General features: G+C 44.8%; 2 protein-coding genes across 17 annotated transcripts in view; one reads left to right on the top strand and one right to left on the bottom strand.

Moving 5' to 3' along the window:
* SDCCAG8 (SHH signaling and ciliogenesis regulator SDCCAG8) overlaps positions 1-19,384 on the bottom strand; it is a 160,173-nt gene extending 140,789 nt beyond the window's left edge. For 3 of the 9 annotated variants that reach the window (XM_032801095.2, XM_075064200.1, XM_032801099.2), the window contains exons 1-3: positions 18,831-19,152; positions 2,400-2,552; positions 2,209-2,294 (exon numbers count right to left, since the gene is read on the bottom strand). In XM_032801095.2, the coding sequence (XP_032656986.1) occupies positions 2,209-2,294; positions 2,400-2,552; positions 18,831-18,885 (294 nt within the window). In that variant the 5' untranslated portion in view covers positions 18,886-19,152. Of the gene's footprint in view, positions 1-2,208; positions 2,295-2,399; positions 2,553-18,830; positions 19,154-19,254 lie in introns of those variants that run through there. The other 6 variants (XM_032801089.2, XM_032801088.2, XM_032801097.2 and 3 more) reach the window with 4 other exon arrangements.
* Positions 19,385-19,735: 351 nt separating this feature from the next.
* The window catches only part of CEP170 (centrosomal protein 170), a 220,860-nt gene continuing 214,799 nt past the window's right edge, over positions 19,736-25,796 (top strand). For 6 of the 8 annotated variants that reach the window (XM_075064198.1, XM_075064194.1, XM_075064196.1 and 3 more), the window contains exon 1: positions 19,736-19,914. The gene's annotated coding sequence lies outside the window, so the exon portion shown is untranslated. The remainder of the gene's footprint in view (positions 19,915-25,796) is intronic. The other 2 variants (XM_075064197.1, XM_075064193.1) reach the window with 1 other exon arrangement.

Genomic DNA, 25,796 nt, shown 5'->3' with positions numbered 1-25,796 from the left:
TAGAGGGTAAAATTGTTAACCTGAGTATTGACGGATGGAGCAACATCCATAATGAACCTACTGTACTTGCCTGTGTGACAGACAAAGGGAATGTCTTCCTTACAGAAACAATTGATACATCAGGAAATGCACACACAGCAGAATACTTACAAGTAGCAGCAGTAAAAGCTATAACAAACTGTGAGAAAAAAAAAAAAATCACGTCTACTACGCAGCTTGGTCACAGATAATGCTGCAAATGTATCCAAAATGGGAAGAAATTATTTAGTAGAGAATCCTTAGCCAAAGACTTCAGTGTTCCAGAAATAAAGGCTAATGTTTTCAAAATTGCAAAAATACTTCCATAACAACCACTTTGCAGCAGCTGCTCTGAAAAACGTGGGAGGAACCAAGCTAACTCCTTCACAAGATGTGTGATGGAACTCAGTAGTGGACTATTTTGAGCACTATGTCAAGAACTGGCCTAATCTGATGATAGTTTGTGACCAAAATTGTGAAAAAAATAGATAGCACTGTCACAGCCAAAGTTCTCAACATTCATCTTAAGAGAAATGTTGAACACATGCCGAGTACCCTGAAGCCTATTTCTGTAGCCTAGAACAAAATACAGGGAAATAGCTGTTTTATTGATGACGCTGTTGAAATTTGGAAGGAACTGAGTGAGATCTTGACAAGAGAAATATGCAATGACAGAGTTAAATTACAAGCTCATTCTCTTGCAAATATTCTCAATACTTGGTACCAGGGTCAAACCTTTACTGCTGAAGAACAGGAGTTTGCTGGATGTCCATGTCATAGCCATCATCCCTCCATAATGCCACCTATAATAAACTTCAGAACTAAGAGTGAACCGTTCAAGAAATATATGTTTGCTGATGATGATTTAAAGAAAGTCACACCAGTGAACTGGTGGAAGTCACTTAAGCACCTGAATTCAGAGACTGTTGAAGTGATAATCTCACTTTTAACAGCAGTAGCTTCTTCTGCTGGTGTAGAAAGAATATTTTCTTCCTTTGGACTAATTCATTCCAAATTGAGAAATCGTTTGGGACCTGCAAAAGCAGGAAAGCTTGTTTTTCCTTTTCCAGATTATGAACAAACAGGAAAATGAAGGCGAAGACAACTGAGTTAGCTGCAGAAGCAAATATTTTAAGTTTCTCATGTTGACGTGCCTGACAGTCAATTCAAAAATTCATATGCTTGGTTTGTTAAAATATTGTGTGTGCTGTTCAAGAAAAAAATCCAGAATACTTAACTCATCATTGGTGCAGGATTCAACACATTGTCCTACCACCGTGCCTCTATCCTGACATGGAGAGATCACTTCCACGAATGAATTTTTTTTATTATTATGACTGTTTAGCATAATAGGATAGGGTAGAATAGTCACTGCAGGCTGTCACAGAGTAGAACTGGAGCAATATCACCAAATCAATTTAATCTTTGATACTGAACAAGCATCAGAGAGTAATAACTGATCTGAACTGGCCCCATGGAGGTGAAAGGCTTTCCATATATCCCAGTGCAGAGTGCAATTCCACTGCAAGAGGGATGGATGTGAGGAGATTCTTCAGGGGAGGACCTTCCTACACCAAAAAGCTCATTTCCACAGCAAACCTCGTGTGTCCCTAAGCAGCAGAATTTTGGTGCAGAACTATAGGGTTTGCTGTTACATGGATCAACGAGCAATTGTACAAAAAGCAAAGGGTATACCACCATCCGAACCTCAAGGCTGCAGTAAGTAGCCACAGAGGAAAGTAGGATCCCTTCATCACCTACCCTTATGGAACCATCCTCACAGGCAAAATGCTCTAAACAGACTTCATTTCCAAAACAAAGTGCTAACTTCTGGAGGAGAAAGGAGCAGCCAAGATGAGGGAGCCATACACACATGGGTGCCATCTGTACTACCGAGGGGACGTGAAGGCCTGGATTCCACAGGAAGAGATTTGTCACTCTTCTACTGTGGACATAATAAATTAATAGCTCATATAGGGCTTTCCCCATCTTTAGTTCTCAGAGATTACAAAGGAAAATTACTCACAAATACCCTTTCTCTACTGAGAAGTAGCCAACCCCGCTCCCACCCATGGGATGATTACGGAGATTTGGAACCTCCTATTCTTCATGGATGGCGGATAATATGCCTGTTGGGACAGGTTACTACTCATTCAAAGTTACATAAAGAAACTAGAAGTGAATACATACTGAGGGTGACATCTTCCTCCTCCTTGATGGAGATACTTCACTTTCTAGTCCTTCTTGCTCCCGCAATAAAGCTTTAAGCTGATTAACTAAGGAACAAAATTAAACTACTGGTTAACAATCAGACTTGACAGAAATCATACAATAAGTTTGCTCTGCAGTTCTGAGACTAGCTGTCCCAGAGTAACATTTACCTGCATGACTGTGTTGCAGTTCCTGCCAGGCTGTTTCCCCACTCTCATCATTACCTGTGGAGGACTGGTCAAATGCAACTTCACTTTCTCCCGCTGTGGGATCTCCTTCCACCAAGGCATATTTCAGTTGATGGATACTTTTACTAGCACGGTCTGCGAACAACAACATATATCAGCCATCAAAAACAGAGTGTCTTTCCTTTCTGATGAAAAAGCAACTCAAGGCTAGATTAATTTACAGAACTAATATTTTCACTCTATAAAAAGATAGTAGGGTGAAATATATTCAGGCTTTGCCTGAATTAAGGCTTTAACCTCATTTGAGCCTTTGGTGAGTAGCTACCAGGAACTGCCTAACAGACAGGCAAAGCCACTGTAAACCACAATTTACAGTAATGCAGTTTACCTGTTTCAGGCAGACATTAACTGTTACCTAGGTTCCCCTAAAAACCAAACCAGGGTCACACTTGTATTAGTTTTATTACAATGCCGCCATTAGGTCAGATAGAAAAGAGATGGAGCTTATTCATACACGTACACATTCACTGCATTCATACCCTCGTGCACCCACACACTTACACAGGCAGAGAGTTACCAGAGACAGCATGGAGGCCGAGAAGCAAAAGCATGCTAGATCTGGTGTGTCTGTCTGCAATCACGAATCCAGCTGCTGAGAGGGTCAAGAAGCAGGGGCTTGTGTGCATGCCTTCTTCCTCTTATTTTTGGAACTGGGCGGCTCCTGTCATATTACTGAGTTTCCTTTCTGTGTCCGTCACCGAGAAGCATTCCCAGACCAGTTCCTTTCATGCATACCAGGTTCTTCTTTTCTTTTCAGCACTTCATGACTGCCTTCTCAGAGCAGATTATATCAGACACACCTGGCTCCTGGCTCCTCTCTCCTTGTAGTTCCTCTCCGCCTAGTCCCACATACGCTCCCTTGTTCACACTCCCTCGTTCACACTCTCTCTGAGGGATGCGATATTACAAAGCTTGGAAGTTTATATAAGTGGCAACCTGAAAAGGCCACAGAGCTCGCAAAGGTTACAAAACTTAAAAGGCTATGCTAACAATAATTGAAGTTACAAAGTCTGCAAAAAGGTTGCAGAACTTAATGATACAAGTTACAGATCTTACAATTGCATTTGAGCAGAGGCTTTACATAACATTGCCATTTGCACTAGTGTGGTTAATGTAGCTATCCACAATAGAGGTCTGCACTGGTGCAGATACACCAATATTTCACTGTTGAGTGAAATCCCCAGGGTAGAAGAGGCCTCAGTTACACTAATTATGGACTTGAACCTGCAAACACTTACTACCATAAAACAACTACATTGAGTTCAACAAGACTGCTCCTAGTCTTAAGAGCTACGCTTGATACAATGTGCACGATCAGTCTCTAAGAAGAGTGCTGGGGATTCTAATGACAGCCACAAATAAAGCATTATTCAACATAACTGTTAAAAATTCTCTTAAAGCTCAGCAAACAGGTTTGTCAATTTACAATGGCAATTAAATAAAAGTATAAGGTGAGTTCTGAACAGACTTGGAAGTTAACTAAGAACAGATACTTCCACTGAGTGCTTGGGAAGAAATGGGAAAACAATTTTATAAAGTCTTTCCAGAATGAACCAAATCCAAATCACACAATGGTGACAATAATATTTTCCTTTCATTTTCAATGTAGCTTTTTAATACAATGCCTATTTTTGTGTGTTTGTTTTTGCACTAAGCTGGCATTGTTTGACAGCCAAGTCTCTTTAACTTGGCCAAAAACGTGAAGACAGCATGACCCATATCTAGGACTGACAACTGCAGCACGACTTCTTAACCCTACCATAAATGTTTTCAGATAAACTCAAGGCAATTTCAAAAATATGGTCTTTTGTGTTTTCAAGGTATTTAAATATTACCTACATTAGTTTTATTTATGAAATTTCTTTTCAACCATTTGACAGGTTTAGAATGGTTATTCCAAACTTTACATTCCACTATATAATAATAAAAATATAATTATCAATAGTACCTTAGCTCTGTGCAGGGTGGATAAACATTGATGACAAAAAAAAAAAAAAAAAAAAGATTTTTTTCCCCTCAAAAACTATTTTATTAAAAAAATCTATCTAAAGATAGTTTTAATTAAATACATTATAGCTCAAAGATATTTCATCATGGAATAGGGATTATAAATTCTAATTCTATTGTACGAGACAATATATTCATGTAATGTTTAAGAAAAAAGTTATTTAAATGAGTTCCAATAGTTCATGGATTAGGGACCCAACCTATGGGGTTGGACAGGTTTCTGTATATTTAGGTTCATCTTTCCCTCTACTCAGTGGACTCAGTGCTCAGTCTAGAACAGGGTCTCAAACTGAAATGACCATGAGGGCCACATGAGGACTAGTTCATTGGCCCGAGGGCTGCATCACTGACACCCCCTCCTCGCTGCCCCTGGCCCTGCCCCTACTCCACTCCTTTCATAAGGCCCTGCCCCTGCCCCACCTCTTCTCTGCCTCCATTCTAACCCTTCCCCGAAGTCCCCACCCCAGCTCGCCCCCTCCCTGCCCCCAGAGAGTGCAGGAGGGATGTGGTGGGGGCTCAGGCCAGGGAGTGCAGGAGGTATGCCGGGTGTGGCAGGGGGCTCAGGGCAGGGAGCTGGGGGTGTGGGATGCAGGAAGGAGTATGGGGTGTGGCAGAGGGTTGGGTTTCAGCAGAGGGCTCAGGGTACAGAAGGGGTGTGGGATGCAGCAGGGGGCTCAGGACAAGGGGTTGGGGTGCAGGAAGGGTGTGGGATGCAGTAGGAGGCCCAGATTAGGTGGCTGGGATGCAGAAGGGGTGTGAGATGCAGCAGGGGGCTCAGGAGGGCTCTGGGCCACAGCCCGAAGCCGCTTACCTAGAGTGACTCCGGGGTGGCAGCGGCGCACAGAAGGGGTGTGGGATGCAGCAAGGGGTTGGGGTGCAGGAGGGGTATGGGATGCAGCAGGCTGCCTGCCCTGGCCCCGGTCCTGGCAAGCAGCTGGAACCATGTCCCTGCGGTCCCTGAGGGAGGAGGAACGCAGGGCTCCACGCACTGCCTGCCAGTCCTCCAGGAACCTCCCCTGAAGCTCCCATTGGTTGCTGTTCCCTGTTCCTGGCCAATGGGATTTGCGGGGGGGCGGGGAGGGGTGCCTCTACCACTGTCCACCCCACAAAAAAATGCACAAAAACCTAGGGATTTGTATGTGTGTATCATCTGAAAAGCTAAAGTTTTAATTGTTATTGCTTCTTATTTTACCATGGAACTCAGTAACCATATTGTTGTAGCAGGGTATATCTACATTGCAATTTAAGCCTAGGTTCAGGCTCAAGCCTAACTCCCTTGCGTATAGACTGAAAATCACGCTAACTCAAGGCTTGGACCCAGGGTCCAAGCCAGAGTCAAGCTGTGACCCAGTTAAAACAACTAGTCTGGAACTCAGGAGATCTGGGTTTAGTTGCTGGCGGCTCTGCTACAGACCACGTGGCCTTGGGCAAGCAATTTAGGAAATATCATCATCTCCCTTTTACAGCTGGGAAACAGTAGGAGAAAGTCTCATCTGCTTCAATTTGTCTGCCTTGTCGTCTATTTAGATTGTAAGATCTTTGGACACGGACAGTCTCTTACCATGAGTTTGCACAGTGCCTATTACGCAAATAGTCTAAGAAAGTGATACAGCCTTCAAGAAGCCTGTATTCTCATTTAGCGCTCTGCCCCATCAAGTCACTGATACTTTGGCAGGAATGAACGAAAGTATTTCTTAACAATTTTCTCACACATTATGCCAAATTAAAACAGTGATGCGAGATCGGTAGTTAGAACCCTCCGCAATCGTCTTTCAGACATTTCATGAATGGCTAACACAGTTAACAACTCCAGAAATTGCTTCCACTTTCAGTAATGTAAGTTCACATCTGTTCATCTGCTTTCTCTAAATTTACCATTGGTTTTGGGGTGATTCAGTCTGTCTGCTGTATCGTGTATGGCCGACTCGGATTTTAAGATCTATCGGGCAGGAAACATCTAGCATTGGCACCCAGTGAAATGAAAGACAGGTCACACCTCAGAGCTATTGTTTCAAGCTCTCTACAAGCATCTATCAGTTACACTCACTTCACATTTTGAAAGTTTTCCTCACAACCATAACAACTAGAGAGTTTTTTTTGTTTTCTCTTCATTTATTTAATGGAAGCGAAGGCTCTGCACAACAATACAAATGGCTGTCCACATTTTTCAGGCTAGTCTTTTCTGCTACCTAGGGGCTGGGTGGGAGGACTGGCATACCCCATTTTCTAGGGCTCTGGAGTAATGCAGGCTTTAGAAACAATAGTGCTGCAACAGACATTTCCATGCCAGAGTTTCTTAAACACTTGATGAGTTCCAAGTTATAGTGACTGTTTCCATACATGAAATGCTTGAAGGCCTGGCAAACTGAGAATTAGGGGCTAGACTAAATGACTCCAATTGGAACCCTAAAAGGGTATAATTAGATAACACGGAGATGAGGAGCTAATTCAAGACATTAGGGTCACAGGATACATGTTATGGAGTAGGATTAGATATATTTCCACTGCTTCTGCCAAAGTAGAATCATTTTTTAAATCTGACAAAACAGAAAACTTCTGTGGAGGGCAAATTAGGCATTTGAGCTACTATTTAATGTAATCTTGAATTACAATACAAAACTGCCAAATATTAGTTTTGTGCCTAATCCTACAAAATTTTATTCATCCTGTTTGTCATGTCAGTGGGACTAACTGTATGAGACATCAGTCAGACTACTCCTCTAATTAAGGCTTACAGAATCTAGCCCTCAGTAAAAATCTCCTGAATGATGTTTTAAAATTGCTTGTATGCAGTACTGTAATTTTCCATGTATAAAATTTGAGTGTCCTTTATTCTTCTGTTCTTATATTATAAACAATACAAACAAACAATCAGAACATATGTTTCTGTTGCATAAGATTATGTTGATACATCATTTTCTAATAGATGATGCTGAAGATACGGGATGACGCTGCTAGCAGAAAGACAAATTAAACGGTCCAGTTAGATCAGACTCCCACCTAACCGATTCTTACAGTACAACAGTAAACTGGATTAAGACCTTCAAAAAAATAACCTAACCAGATTAAAACTTTTTGATTGTCAATGTTTATAGGAGCTCTCACAATGACTGAAAATGGCAGAGAGGCTACCAGACCTGACAATGCACATTACAAGAAAATATGTAACTGCATCTTAAGAACACTGCCATTATCCATCGATCAAATATGACAGTTGCAGACCAACTGCTATATGGGATAAACAAATGGTGCATCTATTCCAGTATCTTACTGCAGACAGCAGCCAACACTGGATGTCTCAGAGAAAAGTTTATGTTATTTAGTATTTAAATGAGTCACACCCAGAAATTCTAATTAAAAATCACATTGTGCAGGGCACCGTATGAACATGTGAATACACACTTTCCCTGCACCATAATGCACCCAAAGATGCAATATTGGACTTATTAAAAAAAATTATTTTCATAGCTATGCATAGAGCTTTAGACAGATAAGATCGAGAGGGCCCAGCCCCAAGAAGTTTAAATTTAAACAGCATAAGAGAAAAAGTCTCCCACATACCAGCTAAAGATCAATTTATGCCCTGAGATGTGAAGCTTTATTATCCTTGCAATTTTTTCCTAGTGAGTGCCAGTGCAGAACACACTGAAGTCTCCCATTCTTTTAAAAAAAAAAAAAAAATGTATTAAGGTGTCCTTTTCCAGAATACTACATTGATTATAGTTTTGATATTTGGAGTAAACCTAATAAAAACGGTTATTCTTGGGCACCTTTTAATATTTGAATTTTATTGCATCAGTGTAAACAATAAAATATTTGGTGCTGTAGAGCTATTTTACTGGTGTACTTAACTTGTTAATAAAAAAAAGAAAGTTAAAGATTGGAGTCAGCAACCTGCAAAGCAAAATATGATGCTGAAGAGCTTACTATAATTCAAGGGTGATGGTGATAACTTTGACAAAAAATTACTGGAATAACAATTTGCTGTTGAAGTGAAAAAGGAGAGAAAGTATTGAGCAATGTTTGCAATGCCTAAACAAGAGAATTTTTTTTTCAGATTCTTGTACAAGAATCTGCAAGGCCCTCTTCTATAATGAGGCTCTGAAGCCACCACATTCATCAACTCAGATATACCACAAGAGTTCTTTGAGGACTAGAATCACTCACCACAATAAAGACAAAGTTAAAGGATGAGTTATCCAAAAAGACACACAAACCAGTTTAAGATAATAGTACAATGACAGAGGAAGTGATAATTTAAGAGGAAACAGTTGCTAAGCAACATAATTTGAGGGAAAATAAGAACCACATTCATACTAAATGGGTATATATTACTATGAAAGCAACTGAGGTCAAACGCCTAAATTGAATAGCTTTTACAGGAAAATTGCTGGCAGTTATTGGCTATAAATAAAAAGGATGGCCCCACTTTACATACACAGATGTCACATGAGTCCTAATAGGAAAAAAGTCTGTTAGAAGGTTGGGGGCACTGGAACCATAATCACAGCAGAATCAGGAGCATAGGGAAGTGAGTCATGTGCAACAAATAACTGGCCTATAAAGGAAACAAATTCTCTTTTTCCATCTAAACCCGTTCACTGAAAACAAGGGGAAAAAAACAAAAACAAAAAACCCCACACCCAACGACAACTGACAGCTCAAGAAAGATTTACTGAGCAAAAATATACAGACTTCACTCGAGCCACACGCAGACAGCCAAAATGGTGCATAACGTACTTCTGGAATACTGTTTCAGACAGACAAACAGTACATCTAAATCCATTACAAAAGTAAGAGAGTAAGACCAAAAATACCAATTCAACTGAGTTAGGACTTTGAATTTCTGATTGCCTATTTATCATTGGTAATGTGAGGTATGCAGCTTCATAAGAATAATGATTACCTACATCCTGTCTGTATTAGAACTTCAGAAATTTATTTCAAAAAGCTAACTCTTTATAATTTCAAGATGTAACCTAAAAAAAAAAGTTTTTTTTCGAATTATTTTCTTGAGCAGCACCTTGGAAAGGACTTTTAGGTTTCCTAGATAACCTTTTTTACTTCTCACACCTCAAAAAACAAAATAGACTGCTTAATTGTTCAACTGAAGTTAACTGAGCTCATGCTCTCAACTTCTGATAACCAAACTGTTCGAATTGACTATCATATTGTTTGAATTGCCATATCTGCTGGGTGAGTTTTACATGAAACTACTATTTAGCACCAGATCAAAAGACTGAGAAAAGTAAAAGTTTAATTATTCAAAAAGAAAATAGAATAAAAACACTTAATAGAAGGTGAAAATATATGATATAATGTACTGGTACTAATCTTCTGAGCCAAAACACCAAATAAGAACACGTATAACATGCTTCAACTACTTCCCAAATAGTTGATTTCAGTAATGTTTTTAGGCAAGCTAGCAAAAGCAATCCATGTAAACAAAGGGAGGCTCATCCAAACTTTGAAAACCTTGTCAAAGATGCAGCCAGGCATAATAGCCAAAGGTAAACCAGTGTGCAGCACAAGGACTTGATAATAGCAAGACAAGGCTAAAGAGGAGAGGAGGGACAGGTCACATGTATGACAAATGTCAGCTGGAGGGTTTGGAAGGGACATGCTTACTCTTAAATATCGGTTTTGTGAGAAGGCATTACTAGTCTAAGGGCTCGTCCACACAAGGAAGTTAGTGCAGAATAAGGCCATGGCTACACTTACAGCTGTACAGCACTGGGAGTTACAGCTGTCTCCCTATAGCTGTGTAGGGAAAGTGCTGCAGCATGGCCACTCTGACAGCTACCACCACTGCAGTGTGGCCACATTTGCAGCATTTGCAGTGCTGTTGGGAGTGGTGCATTATGGGCAGCTATCCCAGCGTTCAAGTGGCTGCAATGTGCTTTTCAAAAAAGGGGGGTGGGATGGAGTGTGACAGGGAGCGGGGGGAGACAGAGAGAGTGGATTTTTGGAGCTGACACTGTGTCAGCTCCCTGCCTTGCAAGTTCTAAGGACTGGAAGATACACATGTTATAAGCATAAGTTCCAATTCTGAACCTTAGCATCCAAAATGTGGGTGCCTGCATGAAAACCTCCAAGCTTAATTACCAGCTTAGATCTGATAGCGCTGCCACCAGCCAGATTCCAGTGTCTGGCACACTCTGGTCTCCCCAAAACCTTCCCTGGGGGACCCCAAGACTCAGATGCCCTGAGTCTACAAAAGGGAATCACACCTCCCCTTGTCTGCTTCAATTTCCTCCCAGGTGTTCCCTCCCTCGATGGGCTGAGAATCATCCCTGTTTCAAGTCCTTGAAATGCAAAACGGAGATCCCAGTTTCTTTCAAACTCATCAGAGCCCTGCAAAGGTAAGCTTTGCAACTCTGAACAAAGAGATTTCCCTCCCCACTGTTGCCTATTCTCCCCACCATTCCCGTGGCGGAGTTTAACTAGGAAAAAATCCAACAGGTCTTAAAAAGAAAGCTTTATCATAAAAGAAAGAAAAAGACAAAAAATCGTGCTCTGTACAAGTTGACAACATTACAGGGTATTTGGCCGTGAAGAAAAAATGAAATAAACACCTTATCCAAAAGAAATACAATTATAACATTCCAGCAGAACTACACGAATGTAATACAAACACAATATAAAAACCTATTGCTCGTTCTATCCTATTGTACTTACACTTGGAAACAAGGATTAGAAAATCTGAAGGTAGAGAGATCCTCTCTCAAGCGAGAGGCACTGTAGCAGAGACACAGACAAAAGACACAACCCAAAAATTCCCTCCCTCTGAGCTTTGAAAAATACGGTTTCCTGATTGGTCCTCTGGTCAGGTGTGTGGTTCCCTTTGTTAACCCTTTACAGGTAAAAGAAACATTAACCCTTAGCTATCTGTTTATGACAACACAGCACCAACCTTCAATCATTTTAAACGTTTCGACCCCTTCCCTCACCCCTCTCTTATTCACTAAATGCAAATGGCCTTCAGACCAGATAAGCAGCTGCTCCAAAACGGACTCCCTCCCCCCCTTACCGTGTTGCTTCTCTCCTCAAGCAGACAGTGAACGTTCCAAATGAATCCCCCTGCCTGCTTCTGCTCGAGTGAACGAGCTGTGTTTGTTTTTTAGATAAGCAGCTCCGAGAGCCCGGAGTTCACAACAAAACAGCAGAGTGGCTGAACAGGCATTCTGGGATACCTCAGAATATCTCGGAGGCCAATTACAGCGCTTTTGGTGGCCACACTTGCAGAGCAGCGCTGCATCACCAGCGCTGCAATCCTTATACCCCAGGCAGAGCAGGAATGCAGCCAGCGCTGTAGCCAGGGAGATGCAGTGCTGTATGTGCCTTGCAAGTATGGACGGTGAGTAAGTTGCAGCGCTGTAAACCCACCACCAGCGCTGCAACTTTCCAGTGTAGACAAGCCCTAAGCTAGGGTTTGAATATAAAGCACAACAGCTATTCAGCACTAACGCCCAGCGTGGACAAACTTATTCCACACTAAGAGTGCCTTTATGCAGCTTGGATGAGCCCAAAGGCACTCTAGGGTACGACTACACTACCCGCCAGATCGGCGGGTACTGATCCATCTATCGCATCTGGTGTAAATGCAATCAATCAATCCCCGATCGCTCTACCATCAACTCCTGTACGCCACCGGGGTGAGAGGCAGAAGCAGAGTCGACGGGGGAGCGGTGGCAGTTGACCCCACGCTGTGAGGACGCGAGGTAAGTCAACCTAAGATATGTTGACTACAGCTATGCTATTCTTGCAGCTGAAGTTGTGTATCTTAGGTCGATCCTCCCCCAGTGTAGACCAGGCCTTAGGGCCGGTCTACACAGGAGAGGGGCTGAAGAACTGTAGCCCAGCAAATCAATCCAGTTTATTATTTAACTCATAGTACATAAACCAGACTAATAGCGTGCATGTAGGACAGGTGTGCCTCTTTCAATTTGCATCATTTTGTACACATGGCAGTGGCTTGGTGCATACTAAGCACATAGCCTTCTTGATGCCAACTTGCAGAGCGCATAAGGATTACAGCAGGGGTAGCCAAACTGTGACTCCGGAGCCGCATGCAGCTCTTTAGAAGTTAATCTGTGGCTCCTTCTATAGGCACTGACTCGGGGGCTGGAGCTACAGATGCCAACTTTCCAATGTGCTGGGGGGGGGTGTTCATTGCTCAACCCCAGGCTCTGCCACAGGACCTGTCCCCACTCCACCCCTTTCTGCCCCCTCCCCTGAGCCTGCTGTGCCCTCACTCCTCCCCTCCTCCCCAGAGCCTCCTGCATGCCACAAAACAGCTGATCAGGAGGGAGGCGGAGGAGCAGATCAGAGGGTGGGCTGTTGGTGGGTGGGAGGCACTGGGAGCGAGGCAGGGAGGAGGGAGCCGACGGGGGGCTGCTGATGTATTACTGTGGCTCTTTGGCAACATACATTGGTAAATTCTGGCACCTTCTCAGGCTCAGGTTGGCCACCCTTGGATTACAGGAACCCTCTGGGTCTTGTATTTACATGCCAGTTTACCAAAGGGTGTCATGGGAGGTCTCCCAAAAAAGCTTATGTCACACTGATGATCAGTATCACTGGGAAATGCACGTAGAGATGGTATGTAAGAAGTTTATATATACACACACTGAAAATTATGTTCTTGAGGTCTACATCTATGGACACGTCACAAGCATAGACGAAAAGCAGGTTTTCTTTCAGACAAGAAACATTTATCTGTTTATATATAAATTGAATAATCTCTGGTTCACAATGGGCAACAATTAGCATTCTAAATCAAATGCTAATGAAGAGCTGGCAGGGACTTCAGAAGGAAACTAACAGGAAGAGGTAATCAGAAGGGTGGGGGCAACCCTATCTTAGGCCTGGTCTACACTACACGTTTAAACTGATTTTAGCAGCATTAAACCGATTTAACGCTGCACCCGTCCACACAACAAGGCCCTTTATATCAATATAAAGGGCTCTTTAAATCGGTTTCCGTACTCCTCCCCGACGAGAGGAGTAGCGCTGAAACCGGTATTACCATATCGGATTAGGGTTAGTGTGGCCGCAAATCGACAGTATTGGCCTCCGGGCAGTATCCCATAGTGCACCATTGTGACCACTCTGGAGAGCAATCTGAAGTCGGATGCAGTGGCCAGGTAGACAGGAAAAGCCCCGCAACTTTGGAATTTTATTTCCTGTTTGCCCAGCGTGGAGCTCTGATCAGCAAGGTGGCCATGCAGTCCCAAATCCAAAAAGAGCTCCAGCAAGGACCGTACGGGAGATACTGGATCTGACCGCTGTATGGGGAGATAAATCTGTTAGCAGAGCTCTGTTACAGAAGACGAACGCCAAAGCATTTGAAAAAATCTCCAGGCTATGATACAGAGTCCATAGCACGATTTGTGGCGGTGACTAGATTACCGGAAAGCCAAAGATTCAAATGGATGCTCATGGCGGGGGAGGAGGTGGTCTGAGGACTCCAGCTATCCCACAGTCCCCAGCAGTCCCGAAAGATTTGCATCTTGGCTGAAGCTCCCAATGCCTGTGGGTCAACACATGTTCACCGGGTGGTTCAGGATATAGCTCGTCAATGGACTCCCCCTCCCCCCCGTGAAAGAAAAGGGAAAAAAATAAGTCTTGACTTTTTTCATAGTCACCGTATGTCTACTGCACGCTGCTCGGTTAGGACATGGGCTGGGGCAATGACAGCGCATTCTCATCTCCTTCCTTCCTCGGTGGCCACACAGTACAGTGCAGTAAGGATCATAACCGTCCATTTCATCCGACCGTGAAGGCTCCGACTGGTCTCAGGGGAGGTTCGACTGGGCGCCTGGGTAAAATAGGACTGAACTCCCTCCATTCTCAGTAGATGGTACCGAACGGCTGGTAATGTCTTCGTCATAGCACTGGGGCTGAGCTACATCAGCCCTTCCCTTTCATGTGTAAAGAAAAATTCTGTACTGCCTGGACTATCCATAGGCAATGGCCTGCTCGGGCTCCTCTTCCCCCACCCTTTATGTCCGGCTGGACGACATAAGCTGGCGGCTGCTCCCCTGCTCTTTATCTGCGCTAACAAGGTCAATGTTTCTTAATTCCTGCATGTTTATTACTTCATGCACACAAATGAGGGGAACTGCAATGGTTGCCAGGAGTTGGGGGAGCAGGAAGCAATGGGTGAGGTTGTTGCAGGGCACCCCCCGCGTGAATGCATGCTAGCTCATCATTGCTGCGGATCTGACAGGAGCAGCTGTGTTCTCTGTCATTGTTCTCTAGTACACTATGCCCATCCTCTAGCAGACTGAATTTTTAGATACCATTAAAGAGAGATTGACTCAGGGAGTCATTCCCATTTCTGCTTTGCACTTCCCGGCGACCCAGCAGGCACCATGAACAGCAGAGACGGTACAGAACAAACTGATAACATCTCTGCTATCTTGCAAAGGCAAAATTGAACGCTTGTGTGTGAGTGCTGGCATTACGTGGTCTGTTGGCAAACACCAGGTAGCATGACGGGTGACAGTTAAAAAAAAAAAACAAAAAAAAAAAAAAAAGCTGAACGGGCTCCATGGTTGCCATGCTATGGCATTTGCCAGGGCAATCCAGGGAAAAGGGTGCAAAATGACTGTCTGCCATTGCTTTCACAGAGGAAGGAATGAGTGACGACATTTATCCAGAATCACCCGCGACACTGTTGTTGCACCATCATACATTGAGGTCTCAACCCAGAATTCCCGTGGGCAGGGGAGACTGCAGGAACTATGGGATAGCTACCCACAGTGCAACGCTCCAGAAATCGACGCTAGCCTCAGACCATGGACGCACACCACCAAATTAATGTGCTTAGTGTGGCCACGTGCACTCAACTTTACACAATCTGTTTTACAAAACCAGTTTATGTACAATCGGAATAATCCCGTAGTGCAGACATACTGTTAGGATGTACTTCAAACATTTGTTTGGGGAGGAGAGGGAAGAGGACGGGCTGGCCCTAAGAAGTAAATGGACAGTGAGTTTGTTTCATGGAAGGGGGATCCCAACCAGGCTTGGTTGAAGATGCTGGGGGAAAAAAAATTGGGTGAGGAAAGCTTCTTTAGACAGGAGAATAAATTGTGAGTTAAATTAAGTCTCTAGAAACATATGATTTTATTTAATATGTAACTGTGTTTCCAATATTCTTACTCATTATCACTTGAATCTTTGTTCCTTGATAATAAACTTATTCTTGTTTTCATTATAAATCTAGCTAAGTGTTGTGTGTTCAAAAGAACAATGTTCCAAAATACAGTTAGCAAGCTGCAGTGTACTGTTCCTTTGGAAACAGTAGGCCTATGAGTGTTCAGTCGATAAGGTCTGGACACTACATACGTATGCACCAACCCTCGAGTCCTTAGTATTCTATCACTAACCTGCACAGAGACAGTAAAGTCTATGGAAGCCTGGAAAGTAGTGCTTATGTTGCCAGAAGCTGGTGGTTTCAGGGAGCTAAAACAAGCTCGCTCAGACAACTCTCTCTCACACTAAAGGCGCCTTACAACCATGAGTACCCCTGCAAAGCATCACAGGGCAATGTCCTGGGAAAGACACCATAACACCATCTTACAAATCTTGTATCAGAGGGGTAGCCGTGTTAGTCTGGATCTGTAAAAGCAGCAAAGAGTCCTGTGGCACCTTATAGACTAATAGACGTATTAGAGCAGGTGAATACTACTTCGTGGATGCACTCACGAAAGCTCATGCTCCAAAATGTCTGTTAGCCTATAAAGTGCCACAGGACTCTTTGCTGCTTTTATAAATCTTGGTAATGCTCAGGATATTATTGATAGCATTTGACATGTAGAGTTAGCAAACTGAATTAGGGCAACTAATGGGAGCTATTGTCTATTATTTAAACAGAAAGGAGTATTTCTCCATGGTACTCCAAGGCCAAATTGACCACTTGGCTAGTTCATAAACATCAATGCAGTGTGCAGGGCCAGCCTTAAGGAAAACGGTGCCGTGGGCAAACTTGTATTTTGGCACACACACACCAATCACCTCTTGCCCCACAGGTTCCCTGTGCTTCCCCCTGCCCCCAAATCTCTAGGCCCTGCTACCTCACCCCTGTGCTTAATTTGTATTGAAAGGTTATTTTGGGCTCCCTTACATGCATTAAAAACTGTATACACATCAAACATGCCAATTCAACTGTTCAGTCATGCACTAGAGTCTCCAAATCCAACCCCCTTTTGTTCCCCACATCCAACCCTGCCCTATCTGTCTCCCACATCTAGCCCTGCACCCCAAGAGGAAGTTGCCTTCGCAGCCTGGCATGCATGGACCAGGCAACCCTGCCCCAGGCACAGCAAAGGCTCTCCCTCTCTGCACTGTGCCACAGCTCCCCACTGTGCAGACTGCTGGGGGTTCATTTCAGCACCCTGAGACTCTAGATGATGCTGCTAGGGGCAGGGGCAAGCCTCTCTGCAGCCAGCTCTATGCACCTTAACATGGGACCACAAACAGCTTCCACACTCTCTCCTTACTCCTCCCTGCCAATTTGAGACTTCCTGTCTCTCCCCCATACCGAGAGAAGCTGCTGTGGGTTCCAGCAGGAAGGCATAACAAGCAGAGTGGGATCCCACCACACTTCTTCCATACAGGAGCCCCTGCCTCCCTCAACCCCAGGCCTTGTTCCTTGGCTCAGATCTTTCTGAGGCCCAGAGAGGAGCTGATGGGATCCAGCAGAAGGACTTGACAGGTGGATCAGGATTCAGGTGCTGGCTGAAGTCCCAGCTGTTTGAGGCAGTCACTGCTGCATGGTCAGGGAATGTTGGTGTGCACACCAAATTGGACTGGCATTGTGATCTGGCACATGAGGTCACAATGCTCCTGAAATTTGGCCCAGCTGCCCCTCCATCTATACAGGGGGTAGCTGGGCCATATTGCAGTGGTATTGTGACTCTGTGCACTAAGTGCTAGAGGGTGCCACTTTGGGCTGGATTTCAGGTGCTGACACACACACACTCCCCCACCACCACTCCAGCAGCACCATACCCCTGCCCTCTCACTTGCATGGGCCTCTGTGCACCTACATGGGCTATTCATCTGCTAATGCTTTTATGGCCTTACTGTGCATCATTTTAATTACCTAAAGTGGTAAAACCTTTGTGTGTATACAAGAAAGCTTCACACTGCAGATTAAGTATTTAATTTCAGTAGCATGTATTACCTTTAGAGCTGGTTGAAATTTTTCAAATTTCAAAAATTCCCATTTTAGGAGGAAAAAAATTGAAATCTTTACTTCCCCCCCAAAGCAACCCTAACTGTATTGTAGATTGGACTGCACAAAAACTCCACTCCTCTACAGTACAGATACTCAGGTTGTCCAAGCCCCTACGTCTACACTGGAAACTTCAAAGCGCTGCTGTGGGAACTCTCCTGTGGCAGCGCTTTGAAGTGTGAATGTGATCGTGCATGAGCGCTGAGAGAGAGCTCTCCCAATGTTCCTGGTAATCCACCTCCACAAGGGGATTAGCTCCCAGCGCTGGGAGTCTGTCTACACTAGCGCTTTAAAGTGCTCAGACTTGCTGTGCTCAGGGGGGTGATTTTTCACTCCCCTGAGCCAGCAAGTTAGAGTGCTATAAAATGTAAGTGTGCACAAGCTCCAAGCACTGGATAGATAGAATGCACAGCTGAATCTACAGTAAACAGTGGTTTTGATCTGGGGTGTTGGTGCTACTGGAGCTTCCAAAGTGTTAAAGAACGGGTGATGGGGGTGAAGCAGCTGATCTGGAGCTGTCCCTCCTCTTCCCCAGTGAGATAGAGAGTAATGGGGATGTAGTGGAAGTTTGGCACTGACTCAGCCCCATAGTGGTGGGGAAGTATGTAGAATTATCTGAAAGCAGTGGGCCCAGGCACAGTGGAGCTCTCAGTCTGGTTCACTTGATTCAACTGGCTGGGATGGTTAAAACAGCATAAGAGGCATCAGCTCCGGTAATTCTACCCCACTGTAGTTCAAACTTGGGACGACACAGTGAGCAGAGAGGTAGAGAAGGCGGTGCAGCCCCAGGCAAAGAAGCTCTGTAGCACACAGTGGCGGGGCAGTGGCAGGAAAAAGAGATAGCACGCACAGAAGTGGTCCATGTTGCCAGCAGCCAGGTAGGTAGTGGAGAGCAGCCAGCACTGGGAACCAAAGAGCCTCGTCAGGCACCGACTCAGACAGCGGGGCAGTGGTCACTGCCAGGACAGGAGAAGGGGGTAGGCGGCATGGAGCAGTGCGGGCAGGCTCATAGCTGCACAGAGGGGAATAAGTGGCAGCACAGAGAGCGGCCCTGGAACGGGGAGCAGCGAGGAGGCAGCTGTCTCGGGGACCCCGCTCACCTCGAAGGCTTCTCTGATATCGCTCCAGGTCGGACTCCTCCCGGGCCTCCCGCATAGGGGCAGATTCCGCGTCTCACGCCGTGAAGCAACGACCGCTAAGACTCCGGGCTCCAGCCTCTGCGACCCTTCTCTGTATCCCGGAGAAGCGTGGAAGCGAGGAGCCGTCCCAAGCCTCCCGCTCCCGAGTCTTCCCCCAACAGCACTCGGGAGCTGTAGTTCCCTATCGTTCACTGTCCCGTCCCACCAAACAGCCCGGGGCTCTTAGCAGAACTACAATTCCCACACGGCTATGCGGCACCCACTTCCCCTCCTGACCTCAAGCAGTTTGGGCGCTTGTTGCTAACCAACTAGGAAACGGTCTCCTAGGCCCCCAGCTGAGCGAATCATCCTGAGAGCTCCGCCCAGTAACGCGGCACGTACTCACGTTGTGTCCTTTCAAAGACTACATCTCCCAGCATGCAGCGCGCCATCCTCTAATCCCTGGCAATTGTAGTCCCCTGGGGCTATAACCTCCCCGAGTCTAGACGAGAGCCACTGCATTCGGCGCTCTCCTTTGTATGGGGTCAGATCGCGCCTGCGCATTGCGCAACTGTTCCCCTTCAGCACATCTGTTTCTTTCCCCGCAGTGTCTGGGTGAAGCGCACGCGCAGTAATCTCGGGCAAGAGGGAATCCATGTTTTTCTCCTTCACGTTGTGCCCTTTGCCGTATGTGTAATGTGCTCCCGCTTCTAATGGGAGTTTACTCCGCCATTGTCTCGATTTGGCGCATGCGCATTGAGAGTTCGTTGGGGTGTTCTCTATCGCCGGAGCGCCTGCGCAGTAGTTCTCGGAGTCGGGACTCGGACTCCGTTTGCCCCTCCCCCCGCGCATTGTGTGTATGTGTTAGGGCGGCGCTTGCGCAGTGCCCGCGCCCCGCTCTGTGCCGTTAGCCGCTATGTGCAGGGAATAACGTTAGAGCGGTTGCTAGCGTGAGACCGACAAAGCCGGAGCCGGTGTGTCCTGCCCCCTGGCGACGAGGAGATGGCGGGTCAGTGAGCGGCGGCACTAGGGACACCCCTGTCCGGCGAGTCTCCTTCGCGGGGGGGTAAGTGATGATGCTCCCGTCCCAGTCCCCCCTGGTCTGAGCTGGGGCGCCGGGGGTTTGCACCGTCCGTCCCTGCGGCGTCCCGCCGTGCGCCTCCATGGCCGCCGCCCCCTCTGCCCTACGGGGGGTGTGCGGCTGGTGGTGCCCCAGCCTACGAGCTGTCCACCCGGGGACCGGCGGCTTGTTCCACGCGTCCCCTCCCGGATTGCTGGCTGTTCTGCACCCTTCCCACCCGGCGGCCGCCGCCTTTCCCCGCGGCTCCCCGCCCATCAGCCTGCGCTGCCCACGGGCGAGTCCGAGCCGCCGGCCCACGCTGGATGCAGATGGAGCCGCTAAATCGCTTTCTTCCTCTCCCTGCCGGACAGACGTGTCCCGCGGTGGGGGAAGGGAGGGAGACTTCCCTATTCAGATGCCCCGGCGTACACAGCCGTCCCATCCTGTCCTCACTCACCTGGGGCGGCCAGTCTCCTGCAGTGTGGGCTTATTGTTTATAGCCAACGTCGTCTTATTTTTAAATCTCTCCTCCTCCGTTGACGGATTTTGTTGTTTCATCGAGTCCTTTTTATTTTTGAATCTCCCCCCGTTTCAAAACGCCCCCATAGTTGGAGTCCAGCAGCCTCTCCACCCCATAATTAGAAAATGCAACTTTTCCTTTAATGTACGGGAAAGAGAAATGAGAGAACCCATTATTTCCCCGTTTATTTGTCTGTTTCCTTTCTCTTTTTCTTTCTATCTTGAGGCTTTTGATAAGGTCTCTCTAATTGTTAACAAAACCCTTACTTTCCTAATATTTGATATACATGAGTTCTTACAAATGTTCATCAGGAAAAGGTAAAATAATTTGCCTTTTGTGAAAGAAAATGTTGGAGTGGAAATGAATGGGTTACTAATATAACACAAAACTGATGGTGCTTTTCAAATATAAAGCGTTGTGTGGAAGAGGAAGCTGACTCGACTGCGAAGCAGATGACAGTTGTATGGATGAGCTCTATTTTGTGATCTCATCCATGCACTGCTTGGAGCCGGATGCTAGTGGTTCTTCAGTGAGAGCTGGGGGAAGGAGGAGGGATTCTGTTCAAAATTGTCTTCTGGTACATTTAGTATTCAGTAATCCAGTCTATTCATTGGCATCAGGAGGAGCTACTCTTGCATCTCTGAATCCAATCAGAGAAAAGCCAAATGCATGAAGCACACACCACAGCCATTCAATGTAGTATTATGTGTATAGACATTAGGAAGCTGACTCTCAGTGAAAGGTAGGTGAGAGCATGAAATAGTTGTTAGCTTACTGGACACTGCCTTAAATATTTTTTTAAATGAGTTGACAACAGGCCACCTATTCTGTATGGATTTAAGGGGGAGCAGGAGAAGTTTGAGGAGTGTTTATGGTTTAGATGAATTGAACATATGATATGCCTGTTTTAGATCTAGAATCAAAAGATGATGTGATGGGGACTATCCACCAATATGTAAACTCCTTGTGAGTTAACCAGGCTCTCCTCAGTTACAGTGAAATTAAAGATATTCATAAATATTCAACTACATTGATCATGTACCTGTGGAGTCCCATTCAAGTGAATGGGACTGTGCGCTGGCTCAGGATTTGCCATATAAAACAGTATGCAGAATCAGAGCCAACAATTGTAACAAAGTAATACGAACAAAAACAAAATTAAGAGTTCATGACTAAGTACAGCTGGTTTCCCATAGTTGAAGAAGAGCTCTGTGGAGATTGAAAGCACATCTTTCACAAGTTAGTCCAGTAAAAGATATTACCTTACCCACTTCCTTGCTCATGTTTTCACATGACTAATTTCCAGGTATTCATTGTGCGTAGGTGTTGGAGAACATATCTTTTCCAAAAGGGATGCTGTTAATGTAAAATTTGATTGCTTTTAAAAAATGAGTTACGAACAGGTGCTCTCGAGTTTTTCTACCAATATTTATATTTATGCAATTGTACTTCCCTATTTTTAAAAAGGTTGTTTTTTTTCTTTGTTGCTCCATGAAAGCCTCACAGAAACAGGGGAAACTGACTAACTAGTAGGAAAATAGTGATGCTGAATATGCACAAAATGTTGTCAAAACTACAAAATAATTAATCTGGAAAAAAAAAGATTAGAGAAGAATATATTTATCTAGAAGTTACTTGGTAGTAGGTAGTAAAATATTTTCAGACAGTGTTGCTAGCTAAACTGTAAGTCATCTCTGTAAAAACCTTTATTGCAATTTCCATCTTTGGCTCTGATTTTTGTATCAAATATGCTGCATTTACAAGTTTTTTTGTTTTGGTTTTGTTTTGTTTTAAAGCTGCCAGCATTGCATACACAGGCTGGGATCTGAAAGCAAAGATGGGATTTCTTTCTTTCTTGTGCTTCATCACCCGTAATAGATTCTGCAGTTAGAATGTAGCTATCAATTCTGATGATATATAAACCAGAAAATAATCCACTTCATTCACTCTCGTGGATCTAGAAAAGTCTACTTGCTCACTTGTGGTTGGGAAGTAGGACATTTCTCTTAGTAAGTGGAACAAGGCCTAAACCATCAATATTTGCAGAATTTGATCTTTCATTTAAAATATTGTTTCTAACCCTCATGGATGCAAATATAACTTATTTAATGTTAACTAATTCTGTTCTGGATCCCTGATTCTCTGAACAGATTGTTCCAGTACCACATTTGTTCCTCTTAGCTTTGGCAAGCAGAATGAAATTGAGATGAATATGACCAGTTTCACCATAGTTCAGAATTCCCTTAGAAGACGCAAAACTGACCAGATTTATATCTGTCTCTCTGTGTTACTATTGAGAAATCTACTAACAGCAGAGACAGGCATTGCAGCTGTTCATGAATTAGGAGAATGAAAAGTTGCAGAATCCCTTACATCTCTTTCTCAACAGCCATGGGGTTGTTAGAAGGACAGAATAGTAGAGAATCTCCCTTTGCAGAAACTGTTGCCTGGAGCAGTGGGAACCCTTATGCATTCTAGCAACTAGGAGACTGTTTAGGAATGGGGAGAAGAGAGAGAGCCTCATCTCTACTTGGGGATTCTGACTTGTTAATCAGAAACTGAGAATAATAAAGGTGAAGTCCCCAAGAAATGTTCGAGTACAGCAACTGCTAGGAATTCCAGCATCCTCCTCTTTCCTAGCAGCAAAGGGATTTATAGCAATGGTGCCATACTTTGTCCCTTGATCTTACTTGTTGAGCTTTTTTCTGTCTTTTGTACTAGCCTCTGGCTATTAAGTTTCTGGTACATATTTAAATCCTACCCTCATCCTGTAGCTGTATTGACCAGCCTTTCAGTTTCTGCCTCATTCCATACATTTCGTCAACAAATAAGGCAGCGGTTCTCAGACTTTTCTACTGGTGACCCCTTTCACATACCAAGCCTCTGAGTGCGACCCCCCCCCCTTATACATTAAAAACACTTGTTTATATATTTAACACAATTATAAATGCTGGACAAAGCAGGGTTTGAGGTAGAGGCTGACAGCTTGCAACCCCCCATGTAATAACCTCACGACCCCCTAAGTGGTCCTGACCCCCAGTTTGAGAACCCCTGAAATAAGGCAAGGATCTTATAGACAGTAGCCCCCTTCACTATGCTACAGTGATTCATTGGTAGAACTGAATGAGGCAGGTGTCCGTGGAGGTGGAGGGGAATAGTATGTGATCATGTAATTAAAAACTGTATTATATCTTGACTTTAGTAAGGTTTTTAATACTGTCTCATATAACCATCTCATAAACCAGTGAAGTATAGCCTAGATGAACCGAATATGAGATGAGTGCACAACTGGCTGGAAAACCGTACTTTGAGTAGTTATCAACGATTTACAATTCAGGTGGAAGAATATATCGAGTGGAGTCCTGAGTCCAGTCCAGGGATCTGTCCTGAATCCAGTTCTATTCAGTATCTTCATAACATGATTTAGACAATGGCATAGAGAATATACTTATAAAGTTTGCGGACAATAACAAGCTGTGCAGAGTTGCAAGCGCTTTGGAGGACAGGATTAGAATTCAGAGTAGTCTTGACAAACTGGAGAAATGATTTTAATTACCGTATATACTCGATCATAAGCCGGTTTGTTTGTAAGCCAATTCCCCCTCCTCCAAGATGGATAAGTAAAAATGGAAAATCTTTATAACCCGTTCATAAGCCGAACCTATAATTCAGGGGTCAGCAGACTTTGGCTCCCAGGCCATCAGGATAAGTCACTGTGAGGCTGAGATGATTTGTTTACCTCGAGTGTCCACAGGCACTGAGGTAAACCTAAGTTAACAAAGTGTCCTGGCACTCCAGCTGCTTACCCTGACGGGCTGGGACAGCAACTAGTGGGGAAATTTGGCGGGGGGAGAGAAGGAGAAGCTGGGAGTCAGGAGAGTAACCCCTGTTACCACCCCCCACAAGATCCCACCCCTCGTCTCGGACCCCCACACTCTCCCCATACCATCCCTTCCCACCTTATCTAGGGAGGGCCAGGGGAGGATGTCTCTGACCTATCTGGAGCTGCTCCAGCAGGCTGGGCAGCATGGTCACAGCCTGCTCCGGCAGGCCAGACCAGGCAGCGCGGCTGCAGCATGTTTCAGCGGGCTGGGCCAGATGGCATGGCCAAAGCCTGCTCTGGGGGGCAGGGCTGAGTGGCACGGCTGCAGCCTGCCAGCCCCAGAGCAGCAGCTGCTTCAGAGGCTGGTGGGAGAGCAGCGTGGCCAGAAGCGGAGAGACTCTGGCCCCGCATCTTCCCTTCTGGCTCTGCTGGCTGTACTGCCTCTCCTTGCTCCCTCTGTTGGGGGTAAGGGCTGTGTCCCACCTCTCCCTCTCTATATCCATTCATAAGCCGACCCCCTTTCTCTCGTGCTTCCCTTTTTTACTTAAAAAAATTCGGCTTATGAATGAGTATATATGGTAAATAGGATCAGAGGGGTAGCCGTGTTAGTCTGGATCGGTAAAAGCAGCAAAGAGTCATGTGGCACCTTATAAACTAACAGACGTTTCGGAGCATGAGCTTTCCTGGGTGAATACTCACTTTGTCGGATGCATGTGGTAAATAGGATGAAATTCAATAAGGACAAATGCAAAGTACTACACTTTGGGAGGAATAATCAGTTGTGCACACATAGCATGCTAAATGACTGCCTACAAAGGAATGCTGCAGAAAAGGATTTGGGGGTTATAGTGGATCACAAATTAAATATGAGTCATTAACGTAATATTGTTGCAAAAAAAAAACAAACGTAGTTCTCAGATGTATTAGCAGGAGGGTTGTAAGCAAGACACGAGAAGTAATTCTTCCACTCTGCTCAGCAGTGATAAGGCCTCAACTGGAGTATTGTGTCCAATACTTCAGGAAAGATGTGGACAGTTTGGAGAAAGTCCAGGGAAGAGTAAGAAGAGTGATTAAAGGTCTAGGAGGAAAGATTGAAAAAAAAATGGGGCTGTTTAGTCTGTAGAAGAGAAGACTGAGAGTATACATAATAGTCTTTGATACATAAATGGTTGTTAAAGAAGAGATAGGTAAATTGTTCTTCTTACCCACTGAGGACAGGACAAGAAGTAATGGGCTTAAATTGCAGCAAGGAAGATTCAGGTTAGACATTAGGAAAAATGTTCTTACTGTAGGGATAGCACTGAAACAAATTATCTAAGGAAGCTGAGAAATCTCTGTCATTGGAGGTTTTTGAAAACAGGTTAGACACATACCTGTCAGAAATTGTCTAGATAATACTTGGTCCTGCCTCAGTGCAATGGAGTGGACTAGATGACCTATCTGGGTCCCTTCCCCTCCTGTGTTTCTGTGATTCTATGAATTTACAGGCACAATGAGGCAAATTGAGGTTGCCCAGGCAACATCATTCTGACATTTCATAACTTT

The sequence above is a fragment of the Chelonoidis abingdonii genome, chromosome 3 (genome assembly GCF_003597395.2).
Source record: "Chelonoidis abingdonii isolate Lonesome George chromosome 3, CheloAbing_2.0, whole genome shotgun sequence".
Taxonomy (NCBI): domain Eukaryota; kingdom Metazoa; phylum Chordata; order Testudines; family Testudinidae; genus Chelonoidis; species Chelonoidis abingdonii.
Note: the sequence above shows the minus strand (reverse complement) of the source record. Positions and strands in the feature narration are given on the sequence as shown.